Source organism: Mercenaria mercenaria, chromosome 1, assembly GCF_021730395.1.
Source record: "Mercenaria mercenaria strain notata chromosome 1, MADL_Memer_1, whole genome shotgun sequence".
Taxonomy (NCBI): domain Eukaryota; kingdom Metazoa; phylum Mollusca; class Bivalvia; order Venerida; family Veneridae; genus Mercenaria; species Mercenaria mercenaria.
This window is the reverse complement of record NC_069361.1, coordinates 112,116,247-112,128,694: the sequence shown is the minus strand read 5'-3', so window position 1 is coordinate 112,128,694 and position 12,448 is coordinate 112,116,247. Positions and strand designations below refer to the sequence as shown.

The window sequence follows — 12,448 nt, the reverse complement described above, 5'->3', positions numbered from 1 at the left end:
TACACAAATAAAAAATACGAAAGGTACATAAATTAATTCGAATCTAATGTTCGCATCTGCAAGCGTTCAACATACAAGGATTTATTTATTGTTTTTGCAAAATGTAACCGATGTAATACTGTGTAACGAGTCTCTCTGCAAAATGTCCAATGATAAAGGTGATTTCCATTAGAGCACAGTATTTTTCTTGTGTATTTTCTTTCACTCTTTTAAGTATATTCCCTCTGCTCTTTCTTCACATTTGATTATCAAGATGTGTGTTATACAATGAATGAAGAATTTCGTTGCAAACTCGAGATTTTTTAAAGTTTTATCATATACTTTACTAATACTGACAGGTGAATAACGTGGATATATGAAAAAATCTGTTGAATTTTAGTATTTATAACAAATTTGTGGGAATTTTGTTCTTACTCACACCTATAAATAGATTCAGAATAATCTGGATATATGTCATGTAGGTGTGGTAAATGTAAGCTGTATTAGGTATAGGCTATGTAGTAAGACATTACATGCTGCTGGGAAAACCAAGTTATGCAGGGCTATTTAAATTACGGGCCTTGGTTTATACTGAAATATTAAAGTAAGATCTATCTATGTTTACTGCCTCACACCTCTCGCGAGTATTATGGGTAGGAGATTGTTTTTAATAAAGTCATTTCTATTTGAAATCGGTCTATACTAATGTTTCATAATCGGACCCAAAGTGCTATCGATTATCAAATCGAATCGGAAGGATACAATCGATTGATTATTAATCGAAACACTCGTATATATTATACATAGTAATGTTAATTGGTTTCGCCACCGTCTACACTCCAGAACAGTAATGACAATATATTGTTCTTTAATTTATTTCAGTTGGAAATGTATACAAAATGTACATGTAATGACATGAATAACATTCAAAACAACAAGAATCAATATCTGTCTGTATATTTGTATTTTTACACATTTCAACTAACATTTTTATTCAGACTTGGTATATTGATATTATTAACTCCTGATAATAATTAAAATGAAAATATGAAATGAAATACATTGGTCACCATTCTTGTTTTAGAGCTTTTTCCACTTGAAAAAAGCCAAAATCAGCAAAATATCTAAAAAAAAAAAAAAAAAAAAAAAAAAGAAGAAAAATCTTGAAGAGGAGATTTTTCCAAAACAAAAATAGTGATTTGTGATCTTTATTTCATACACCTATTTTTCTATTTCCTCCAAAGTGTTTGTACACAAACAAAAAAACAAAAATATTTACAGTAAAATAAACAACAGCAACAAAAAAAGAACACACTAGCTGTTGGCACATATATCAGGAATTATATTTCTGCTTGTAAAAACCAACGAGTCCACTTTTTTTTTTAAATCACACCACGAGTGACTTACAGAGATATCTAAAGAATAGTGCATCACATCAGCAGTCCATTCATGTCAAAGATCAAAGCGGTACACTGTTTGAAGTTTAAGAATTTTGATTGACAGGTAGAAGTGGTTACATCTGGTGTGATGTAACACTGTGTATTGCAAACATTACGAATCTTATGAATTTCTTTCGCCAGTTTTGGTTATTGGATTAATAGGATGTTTAAACTTTTATAAAATTTTAGGGTAAGAAAATTTTGTTTGTGTAATATTTTTGACACGTTTATTCGACTTGTGAAATATCAGTGAACTTTTATCCTCTGGGCAGATTAAAAAGACTATGCAGTGAAAAAAAATTGAAACTGAAATTAATATTTGTTTGTATAATTGTTTGAGAAATTTTGATTGTAATAAATTCACGACTGTTACATATACGCAATTGACAGAATACATCATACGATCATTCAAATAGTTGATTCTATCTTTTGTGATGTGTGACAAATTCATTTAAACAAAAATGTAGTTATAGTTCCCCTCGATTTTTCTCACATTTTTGTTGGTAAACAATTGCTTCACATACTATCTGAACTTATAGGAACAGAAAATTATCTAAGTTCCCGGTATTTAAATGCAAACGAGTGCTCTTCCTTGACCAAAAATTTTCGTAAAATGGCAGAACAACTCCCGCCGTCGGAATCGGGTCCTGAATACGTGTAGCCCTATTTAGCAGGTTAAGTAAATTAATACATGGAAAATTAGATCTATTATTACCCGACAATCAATTGTCTCACACACAATCGATTGTCGCCGACCTGGAAAAATTAACGACGATTATTCGATATAGACGAGATATCACTAGTCTATACCTACTGGTAAACAATTTTGAAAACTTCATTCATGTCTGCATAAACTTTGGCACAGTTTGACTATTACAGCATAAATGGAGTTCCATCCAGGTAAGTGTACATAATGTATTGAGGATTACTCGAAAGAAAAAAACCTATCATCTACAATTATACACTCCATTTATAATATAGCATTAAAACTTACAGAAGCTGCTAAATAACTTGGGCATCACACTAAGTAAAGATTTCAGTCAGTCAAAAAATATATTGATAACATCACATCAAAAGCAAATAATTCACTTTATCAAAAGAAATGCCAAAATAAACAACAGAAGAGTAAAAGAAACAGCTTACAACATCTTTGTCCGCCCACAGCTTGAATACTGCTCTTCTGTATGGCACCCCTGGCAAAAATCCCCCACATACAAAATTTAAGTCAACAATCTACAGCTCGATACATACGCAACAACATTACTATGGTCAAAAAGGCAGTGTCACCCAAATGCTTCATGATCTCAACTGGCAATCCCTTGAACAACGTCACATCAAAAATTCCCATATTATATTTTATGAAATGAAGTACAGTCTTATTGCAGTTGATCATAACCATCGCACACCTACAAGGAACCTGAACTACTTGATCCCACAATCTCATATGCAGTACCATTTTAACTCCTTTTTTCCAAGAACAATTCCTTCCTGGAATGGTCTCCCCCTACACGTATAGTCTATCCGGAGTTTGATTCTATCCACTGAGAGGCTGGCAACTGTAAACATCATATCTATATTTATGTTTTTAATCCCAGTAATTGTAGTTCTTTTTAACCTTGTTCATCTTGTCCCTGACAAGCGCCTCCCAGTCATAATCAGAATTGATTGTTTGGCAGTACACAGTAGATGTAGATTGGGAAACTTTAAAGGCACTGGATTCCAGAATTTAAAATCAAAGTTTTGTCATATTATTAACAATAGAACATGAGAATTTGTTTCTAAATTTATTGATCTATCTTTAAATTGTGAAATCAAGAAAAAATCATCCAAAGTTAATTCTCTATCAATGACTGCCTGTTGTCACTGGATTACACCTGGGGATCAGTAGATAATGACCCTTTGGGTCATCAGAGGTCACAGTCTCCCTGTACTTGGATTCAGTGTTGTTATATTTTCTGGTCCTTTGGGATCATAGAGTCCATTCAACATATGTGTAATAGAGTTCAGCTTAAGCTGGTGCTAGGGGGCATGAGAGGTGTTGCACATTTCATTACCTCTCATGAACAGACACAATCAAACCGAGTCTGCTATTATTCTTCTTGGTTGCATTCTTTGTTTCCAAAGGATCTTTTAACAGATTTTATTAACTATCACAACAGCAATCTTTAAGTGCCGTGTTGCGGCTGTAAAAAGTCTCCCCGTACTTGGATTCAGTGTTGTTATATTTACTGGTTCTTTGGGATCATGGAGTCCATTCAACATATGTGTAATAGAGTTCCACTTAAGCTGGTGCTAGTGGGCGTGAGAGGTGTTGCACATTTCATTACCTCTCATGAACAGACTCGATCAAACCGAGTCTGCTATTATTCTTCTTGGTTGCATTCTTTGCTCCAAAGGATCTTTTTACAGATTTTATTATCAAATATATAAAGAGAAAATATCACAAAGTACCTGCTGTGTATACGGTACCTAAGTCACGTGCGTTGGCTTTTAGACTAGTAGTAAAAACATGGTGCCACGAAAACAATGTCTTGGCAATTTTTATCCTTGCAAGTATTTTCTCAGAAATATGAAAGTAACGATCACATATAACACTGAATGACTGTTTTCATTGTATGGTAACTCATGGTGACTGGTAAATCATTTTTAATGCATGACATTCTAATTTCTTTACTCTGTCACGATTTACAATTACAGTATATATGTATAATATGGTGGATGGGGTAGTGCCGATGTCGTGATTTCGTTTTGGACCGATTGGGTTTTCAGAATTTCCGGAGCCCTGATACAAAAGCAACTGAAAAACACTAAAGACACAAAGAACATAATTATGCATTTAAAGCCACTCCAAGTCTGACTTAGCCGTCTGAACTCGTCAAAGTCGGTTGTTGTTCTGAGCTCGTTTGGGAGACTATTCCAGACCTGGGTTGCTTTAACCAAAAGCTTTGTTTGCCATATATTTCAGTTCTAACTCTTGGGACTTCTAGCATATTTACATTCCTGAAAGGGTAATATGACGAGTTAAAAGATCAGTTCAATATAAAAAGTGTGGTACTTCTATTGTTTGGCAATAGTCTTATTGGACTAGGTCAAGCTGAAGGTTACAGCTTTTGAGAGACTTTAAAATTAAAATTAAAGATGAGATAATTGCAGATTTTACTTGGAGAAGTAATCACAGAGGCATATGTGTTTTACAGATGGATTTGTTCAGTATTGCATTTGTCTTTCCAGAACATAACTTGAGCATCACATGGCATGACAGTGCTTGGATTCCTGTACTGAATGCCAGTAATGTGCTGGACTACTTCAGTGAACGGAGTAATCCATTTTATGATAGACAGTGTAACAATGAGATCATTAAGATGCAGAGGCTCAGCCAAGATCATCTCATGTAAGTTCCCTAGGATTCTTAGAAAGTGTTTGCCCATATTGACTAAACCAAAAATTTTGGTGTAAATCTGTTTTTCATTTAGAGAAATTTATTTGAGTTTTTAACTGCTCAAGGCATATCAGAGAAACCCAAGAATTTCATGTGTCGCTTTTTTTTCTCCAATAATAGCAATTATTTTCAAAACCATTCATTTTGTACATTCCTGCTGAAAATAAAATATTTTGTAGGAGCCTGGTATAACTTAACTATCAAAGCTGTAGCAAATTCAAGATTTTGGGTAAAAAGTTAGCAAAAAACTTGTGTGGATTTCCACATATATTTTCATTTTATATTGATACCTTTATATATTGAATCAGTATTTATTAGATATGTTGTATATATGAAATGTAGAATATTACATCATTACATTTGCTATTTTTAGAAGTATGATAGAAATTACAGGATTGTGGGTGTGTGTAAAATTAGTATTTACCCCAATAAATTCAAATATGGAATATTTCTCTCAAAATTTTGGATAGATCAGTAATTTTTTTCAGAAACCCCAAATCTTTGTTTGTTTTAGGAACATGACAGGGACGGAGTATGTTGTTCTACATGTCCAAGAACCAATCCTGTACATTATAAGAAAACAGTATAGACATAGTCAACAACATGGTAAATACATTTCTGCTCTGATATATACTAGTATAAAGTTCAGGCAAGAATACTTTGACTTTTTGTAACAAGGGTGATTTTTCTTAATAAAAAGTACATGTAATAACATGTTTTAAGAAATTGTTGTGAAGGATAGGGTAAGATACATATTAACAAATCTAGATATTTGGTTTGGATTTTTTTATAGAGTTTATACTTTGTTTTATGTCAGGCTGACATTATGTATGTCATTAGTTGGCTTTCTTGCTTTTAATGATTGAGAGAAACCCCCAGAAAAACATTTATTACATGTAAGCCAAATGACTTTTTAGCATAAAAGAATTCTGCATCCCTTGAAACATCGTGAACCAACAGTGGTGAGGGGCCTGCTCACTTAATCACTAGGCAGTTGAGGCACATGAGTTCACATACTATACCTAAATTTAGTTACAAAACAAACCCAGTCTTTTCAAGTTTTGATACTGGGATTCTAGACTTACAATCCCAAATAATTAAAATGATGACAATGCATATTAGAAAAATTGCCATATGCTGAAAGTCAAGACATTGGACTGTCATAGCAAAGATATGATATTTTTTTGAATTTACTGAGGATTATACATGTACTATGATATAATTATGTTTTATTACTTTAATAAATAGCAGAAGCATGATTTAATTAAATTTTACACTACTGAAAGTTTATACATTCCACAGAATAATTAATAATATTGCAGATTTTTCTTAAGTGAAAAGGAGAAATTACAAGATTTTTTGTTTTAAAGAAATCCACTGACCACAGTCTTTCAATTGTTGAAATATATAGGCTTTAAACATAATGTTCACCAAATCGATAATTTGAAAAAAAAATTTTGGTTCCATTGTAGTCTTGCCGGTACCCATTGTGCTCTTTTATGTAATGTCTGTAAAGACTAGAATCTACAAGGATGAAACTGTGATATGTCTTCCTGTTACTGTTCTTTCAGTTACTCCACAAGTGGACTATTACATCATTGCTGGTACAGTGTATCAGGCCCCAGATCTGAGCTCCGTGTTAAACTGCAGGCTGGTAAGTCTCCGGGCAACTTCTGTTCTTATCCAAATACTGTCTCTATTTTGCATGTATCAACCTAAACTGACCTCCATAAAATCTAAGCCTAGCTTGAGCCCTTGGATATTGAAAACCCATTATGTTTGGGGATGAAAAGATCCAGTCTTAATCAGCTGTCACTTCAAGTGATATCACAGAAAGTAGGTCATTGTTCTGTTTTTCGCACAACACTATCCATTGTGATGAACGAACAGAACAATAGCTGATATATACATAAAAGTGAAGTCTTGTACTTTCAGGGTATTTCATCCTTGTAGAGTAGAGGCCAATATACGACCGCTTGCCAATGAAAAACAAGATGTTTTTTTTTCTAGTTGGGGCAGAGAAACTTTCCAAAATGTAAAAATAAGGGGAAAAAAAGATAATTTTTTTAACAATTTTATTTTAGAAATAAGGAAAGAATGAGCTCATTCAGGAATAGGAAACCACCAAATTTCTTCTTCTGTTACAGACATCTTTTGCAGAAGGAAAAAAGTCTCCGTTTTACGCTTAAAAGCACTTAAAGTAGTTCTGCACATTTAATAAACTGAAAGTGATGGCGTAACGTCATTTATCCAGATAACGTAGAATAAAGCCTGGATTCGGCGTACAGAAATGAAAATCATTATATGAATTAATAGCAAGCCATGCGTAAATATATTACAATGGCAACGTTACTATCTTTCTAAAGTTATAATATGATATTAAAACATGTGACACGTTAAATAATTCAAAATAATGGCTTATAACCAGCTTGAAATATGTGGATCACATTAATCATGGGCAGATATCTCACAAACAAGCACACAGACATGATAAAATTATACATCTTATTAGCTTATCTGATTTTTTGGAAAAAAAATGATTAGTTATTGTCATCACTTGATCGGCGTAGGTGTTGCCTGGTGAAGTTTTATGTTTAGGTCAGCTTTTCTCCTAAACTGTCAAAACTATTGCTTTAAAACTTCCAACATTTGTTCACCATCAATAGCTGACTCTGTACAGCAAGAAACATAACTCCATCCTGCTTTTTTGCAAGAATTATGGCCACTTTTGGACTTGGAAAATATCAGATTTCTTGGTTAAGTTTTGTGTTTAGGTCAATGTTTCTCCTAACAGTCAAAGCAGTTGCTTTAAGACTTTGAGCAGTTATTTGCCATTAAAAGCTGACTCTGCAAAGCAAGTACCGTAACACTACATTGCATTTTGCAAGAATTATGGCCCCTTTTGGACTTAGAAAATCAGATTTCTTGGCTAAGTTTTGTGTTTAGGTCAGCTTTTCTCCTAAACTGTCAAAGCTATTGCTTTAAAACTTGCAACACTTGTTCACCATCAAAAGCTGACTCTGTACAGCAAGAAACATAACTCCATCCTGCTTTTTGCAAGAATTATGACCCCTTTTGGACTTGGAAAATATCATGAAAACACACGGGTAGGACAATATTTCTTTTATACAGAGACAAAAAAAATCCGATGAGCATCTGCACCCGCAAGGCAGTGCTCTTGTTTCACCATATTATAGATCCGAACGTGTAGAACTACCTTAAAAACAATCTCTCTGAAGACTGTATGCACTATGTTTGATTTAACATTTCTTATTCACTCCACAGATTAACTCAGTGCACAACTTACAGTCCGCTTTTGAAGAAGGTATGTGTATCTACCCTTACCTTTTATCTTTTAAGTTAAGAAAATTAGTTATATTTAACTTTAGAGTATTTTAATTGTTGAACTTTTGAAATAAGTTTAATCTTCAATACTGTTGTTTTTCTCTTGTTGAATTATCTTATATTTTGTCAGAATTTTGTCTAAATAACTTCATTGTGTATGCAAATTGTAATATAAAATTTTTTGAAATATTTATTTCGGAATCATTGGGTATGTAATAGGAAAATTTTTGAAGTATTTATTTCCAAGTTTTCACTGATTGATTGAGAAAAGATTACTATAGAGTTGTGAAAAAAAGTTAAACATTGACATATGTGTGTAACTTGATCTTTAATCATTAGTTGTTTCATCGATCTCTCATAATACTTTGTGTTACATTTCATACCCATATTACTTTTTGTACCTGTAGACTGTCTGTGTGTTTGGAAAAAGTAAACTTTCTTGCCTGTGTTAATATTTAACCTTGAGCTTGCTCACAGCAAGTGATTCTGCTTTTGTGACCAGTGCAGACCAAGACCAGGCTGCACGGATCCTGGTCTGCATTGTTCGCTATTCAGTCAGTAAATTTTCAGTGAACACCCCTTCGAATAATAAATGGCAGGGCCTCCTCTGCCATTCGCCAATGTAGCCATATGCTACAAATTCAAAGAACTGGCTACAGATTTTTGAAAGTGGCTACAAGAATTTTATTAAAATGTGGCCAAATTTCAGCAATTCAGCTTCAATTTGGCAGTTTCTCTCAAAAAGTGGCTACAACTTTCTGAGGCCTAGTGGAGGCCCTGAAATGGTATTACCCAAGTGGAGTGATAGACCAGCCCATTTGAGAAATTTAGCAGGCTGATGGTTAACAATGAATCTGATTGTTATTCTTTTGATTGCAGCTCAGTCATTCTCCAGGTACCATCCATCAAAGGGATATTGGTGGGATTTCAACCAACAGGATCATTCTGGTAAGTTTTTGAAAATAAATATAATAGTGCATTTGAAATTATTTGAATTACATGGTATAACACTGGGTTCCTCACTTAATAACTGGTAATGTTTTGGTTTACCTGTCTGCAGGATTGCTATCTTCTACTAGTTTAGCTTTTGAATAAATCACTGGCTATTTTTAAAATTAAATTGAAAATTAAATTTAATTAAAAGTTGACCCGAAGTCAAGTAATAATGCTTCATATGTAATATAAATTTAAAAGAAACGTTCTAATATGATTAGTGAAGTAGACTGCGAAAGGAATGGGTGCTTTTTGATGAATTTTGCTCAACAAACAGAAGTGTTAAATTTTGGGCAATAACATATTTCCAATAAGTTTAGTAATTTTCAACACAATGCCCATGATATGTCAAGTGTCATAATTACATCTAATGTTTAGAAATCATTTTACATGCACATTAACAGGTAAGAGTGACTATTTGGCTATACTTAGCATATTCTGCAAGCATTTATTAGGTTGTAGTGGAAAGTTTCATTGAACCACGATTGTTCAATGCCATGACTTATCTGCACATCACTACAATAAACGAAGCATAGAGATATCAGGAATTTAGCATTGAACATACTGTACAGGGGCTTTTAATCATAAAGCTTTTATTTCAGCTATATTTGCATTAAACATTAGTGAATTTAAAAGACATGATTCAAATTTAGACATTTAGTTACAGACAGTTTCAGTCCATAGATGTCGTAAGTAAAAAGCAATCACATCAAAACTTTCTTATCGTTGGAAGGTTTTTAAACAAAGCAACATAAACTATTTGTAGCGTTCTGGTCTAGTAACTCATACATGTAATTATCCCTTATGCTAAACACAACTGATTCTGCCTTTGCGACCAGTGTAGATCATGATCAGCCTGCACATCCATGCAGTCTGATCATGATCTGCACTGTTCGCCATTCAGTCAGTATTATTTTTAGTAAGCACCCCTTTTAACAGTTAATGGTACTGTCCAAATTGAAAGATGGACCAGTCCACTGTAGAAATTTAGCTGGCAAAAGGTTAAAACTGAAAAGGCTTATCCTATTTTGAGAAAATAGTGGAAAAAGGAACAGCAGTTCAAAGCCCATTACCATATTGAAATAAAATATTTAAGAAAGTAATGAGAGTTAAGTATAAGTTTGAGCTGCCAGATTTGAAGGGTAGCTTCAGTGTCATTGATACAGTGTGTCTACTGATCACTCAAGAGATTGTGGGTTTGTAACATACTCTGGTCATGTGTGCACCTCCTCATAACTTACATGTAATTGTTTCTTACGGAAGGCTATTGTATTCGCCCCAGCGTCATTGCCTGTGTTGGTTAAAGTTTTTTACAAAGTCCAATATCTTCTTCATTACTTAAGGTAGTTCTGCACATTTGGATCGAATTTTTTGTTACAATACAGAATTTGATTAAACACTGATTTTTTAAAACTTCAGAGTATTCTTAAAAACTTCAGCAAATAAAAAAGATGCTTGATTTTTTGCTAGACTGATTTGAAAAATTTGGACCTCACGCAATAAAAAAATGGGAGTCTATGGGAAAATCACAACTTTCAGAACATTTTGGCCAATAGAAATTTTTCTGCAATGTAGACTCACAGTCATAAATAAACATATGGCCTATAATGTGGTGAAATAAAATGTATAGGTCTGTTTTTTTTAGATATTTGACGTTGATTAAAGTGAACTGCACATTTCAACCTAATTTTATGACTTTAATTTGAATTATTTAACGTGTCAGATGTTTTAATATCATATTTAAACTTTAGGAAGATATTAATAGTGCCATTGTAATAAATGTACACACAGGTTGCCATTAATTCATAAAATGATTTTCATTTCTGTACGCCGAATCCAGGCTTTATTGTACGTTTTCTGGATAAATGACGTTACGCCATCGCTTCTGGTTTATTAAACGTGCAGAACTACCTTAAGATATTCAATTTAAACTGGCTGTACTTGCTCCTAGTGACAATGTACATTAGTTACCTCAATATTTCCAGAGGCATGTCACTTTTTTACTAAGAAATTGCGATCCAATATCTTCTTCAGTACTTAAGATATTCAACTGAAACTTGCTATACTTGCTTATAGTGACAATGTACATATGTGTGACAATATTCGTAACTCTACCTGCAGTATTTTTAGAGGTATGCCCCCTCTTAACTTTGATATTTTAGTTAAAGTTTTTCAAAAAGTACAATACTGTGTTATTAATCATTGCAGATACTATGTTAAAACTTCACATTCATCTTTCAGGTAATAACAAAAGGTTACAACATCAAGTCCCATAACTCTTACATTAGTTTTAACAAAATTATCCCCTTTCTTGTACTTAGAAAATCTTTCAAATTGCTTTCTGCAATGTCAATGCAGATATTGAATTGAAACTTTATACAAGTTATTGAGATGAATAAAACATGAGTAAAGATGCATGTCCAATATCTCTGAATTGTATTTTTCAAAGTTTTGCCCCTTTTTGGACTTGGAAAATGCAGGTAAAAGTTTGGCAATTACTAACTGCAGATACTTGGTGGAAACTTAACGTTTCATGTTTGGTACAATTCGTCATCAAGTCCCATTACTATTACATATATTTGGACAATATGTGTATTCTTTGCTGACAAGCCTTGGAAAAGTCGAGCATGCTGTCATGAGCTAGCTCTTGTTAAATGTAATACTGGATATTTTGTATTTTCATTGATTAAAAAAAACATTTGGAGCGAGTCTATTTTAGGTATATACTCGCTATATCATCAGGATTTCCCTTTTGACTTGAGATTTTGAATTTCAGTAGTAGAGGAAATACCAGTTCAGTTCGCATAGAAATAGATACATACATTATTAGTAATCATACAATAATCATGACTTGTACTGAAAATTTTGACAAGCAATTACATAAGTATGCTGTAAACAAGAATACCCTGTGGAATACTATATACATGATAAAATTAGGCATGGAAATTTTTCATATTGGCTGCTCCTTATTATGAAACCATGAGTAATGGTATGAAACTGTGAAAATTCTGTTTATTAAAATTTTATTGAGTCATTATTAGGAATGCAAGCAAAGCAAAAAATGATATATTAAGAGGCCATCTATTTGCTGACTTCAGTTTTTTTCCACTTCAAAGAAAGGGCACAGATAAGTTAAGATGACACACTTCATCTTTTAGTGGAAATTAGATATTGTTCCTAGAAAGATAAGATAAAACTGCACCTACATTCTTTAATGCATTTGACATAGGGTCATTTACTGATTACAACATGA

General features: G+C 33.1%; 1 protein-coding gene across 3 annotated transcripts in view; it reads left to right on the top strand.

Annotated features, from left to right (window-relative positions):
- The first annotated feature begins 33 nt into the window (after positions 1-33).
- LOC123526428 (mediator of RNA polymerase II transcription subunit 6-like) overlaps positions 34-12,448 on the top strand; it is a 43,635-nt gene continuing 31,220 nt past the window's right edge. The window contains exons 1-6 of one of the 3 annotated variants that reach the window (XM_045305567.2): positions 34-158; positions 4,650-4,809; positions 5,372-5,463; positions 6,429-6,511; positions 8,143-8,182; positions 9,082-9,150. In XM_045305567.2, the coding sequence (XP_045161502.2) occupies positions 47-158; positions 4,650-4,809; positions 5,372-5,463; positions 6,429-6,511; positions 8,143-8,182; positions 9,082-9,150 (556 nt within the window). In that variant the 5' untranslated portion in view covers positions 34-46. Of the gene's footprint in view, positions 159-500; positions 584-613; positions 633-4,649; positions 4,810-5,371; positions 5,464-6,428; positions 6,512-8,142; positions 8,183-9,081; positions 9,151-12,448 lie in introns of those variants that run through there. The other 2 variants (XM_053520701.1, XM_053520700.1) reach the window with 2 other exon arrangements.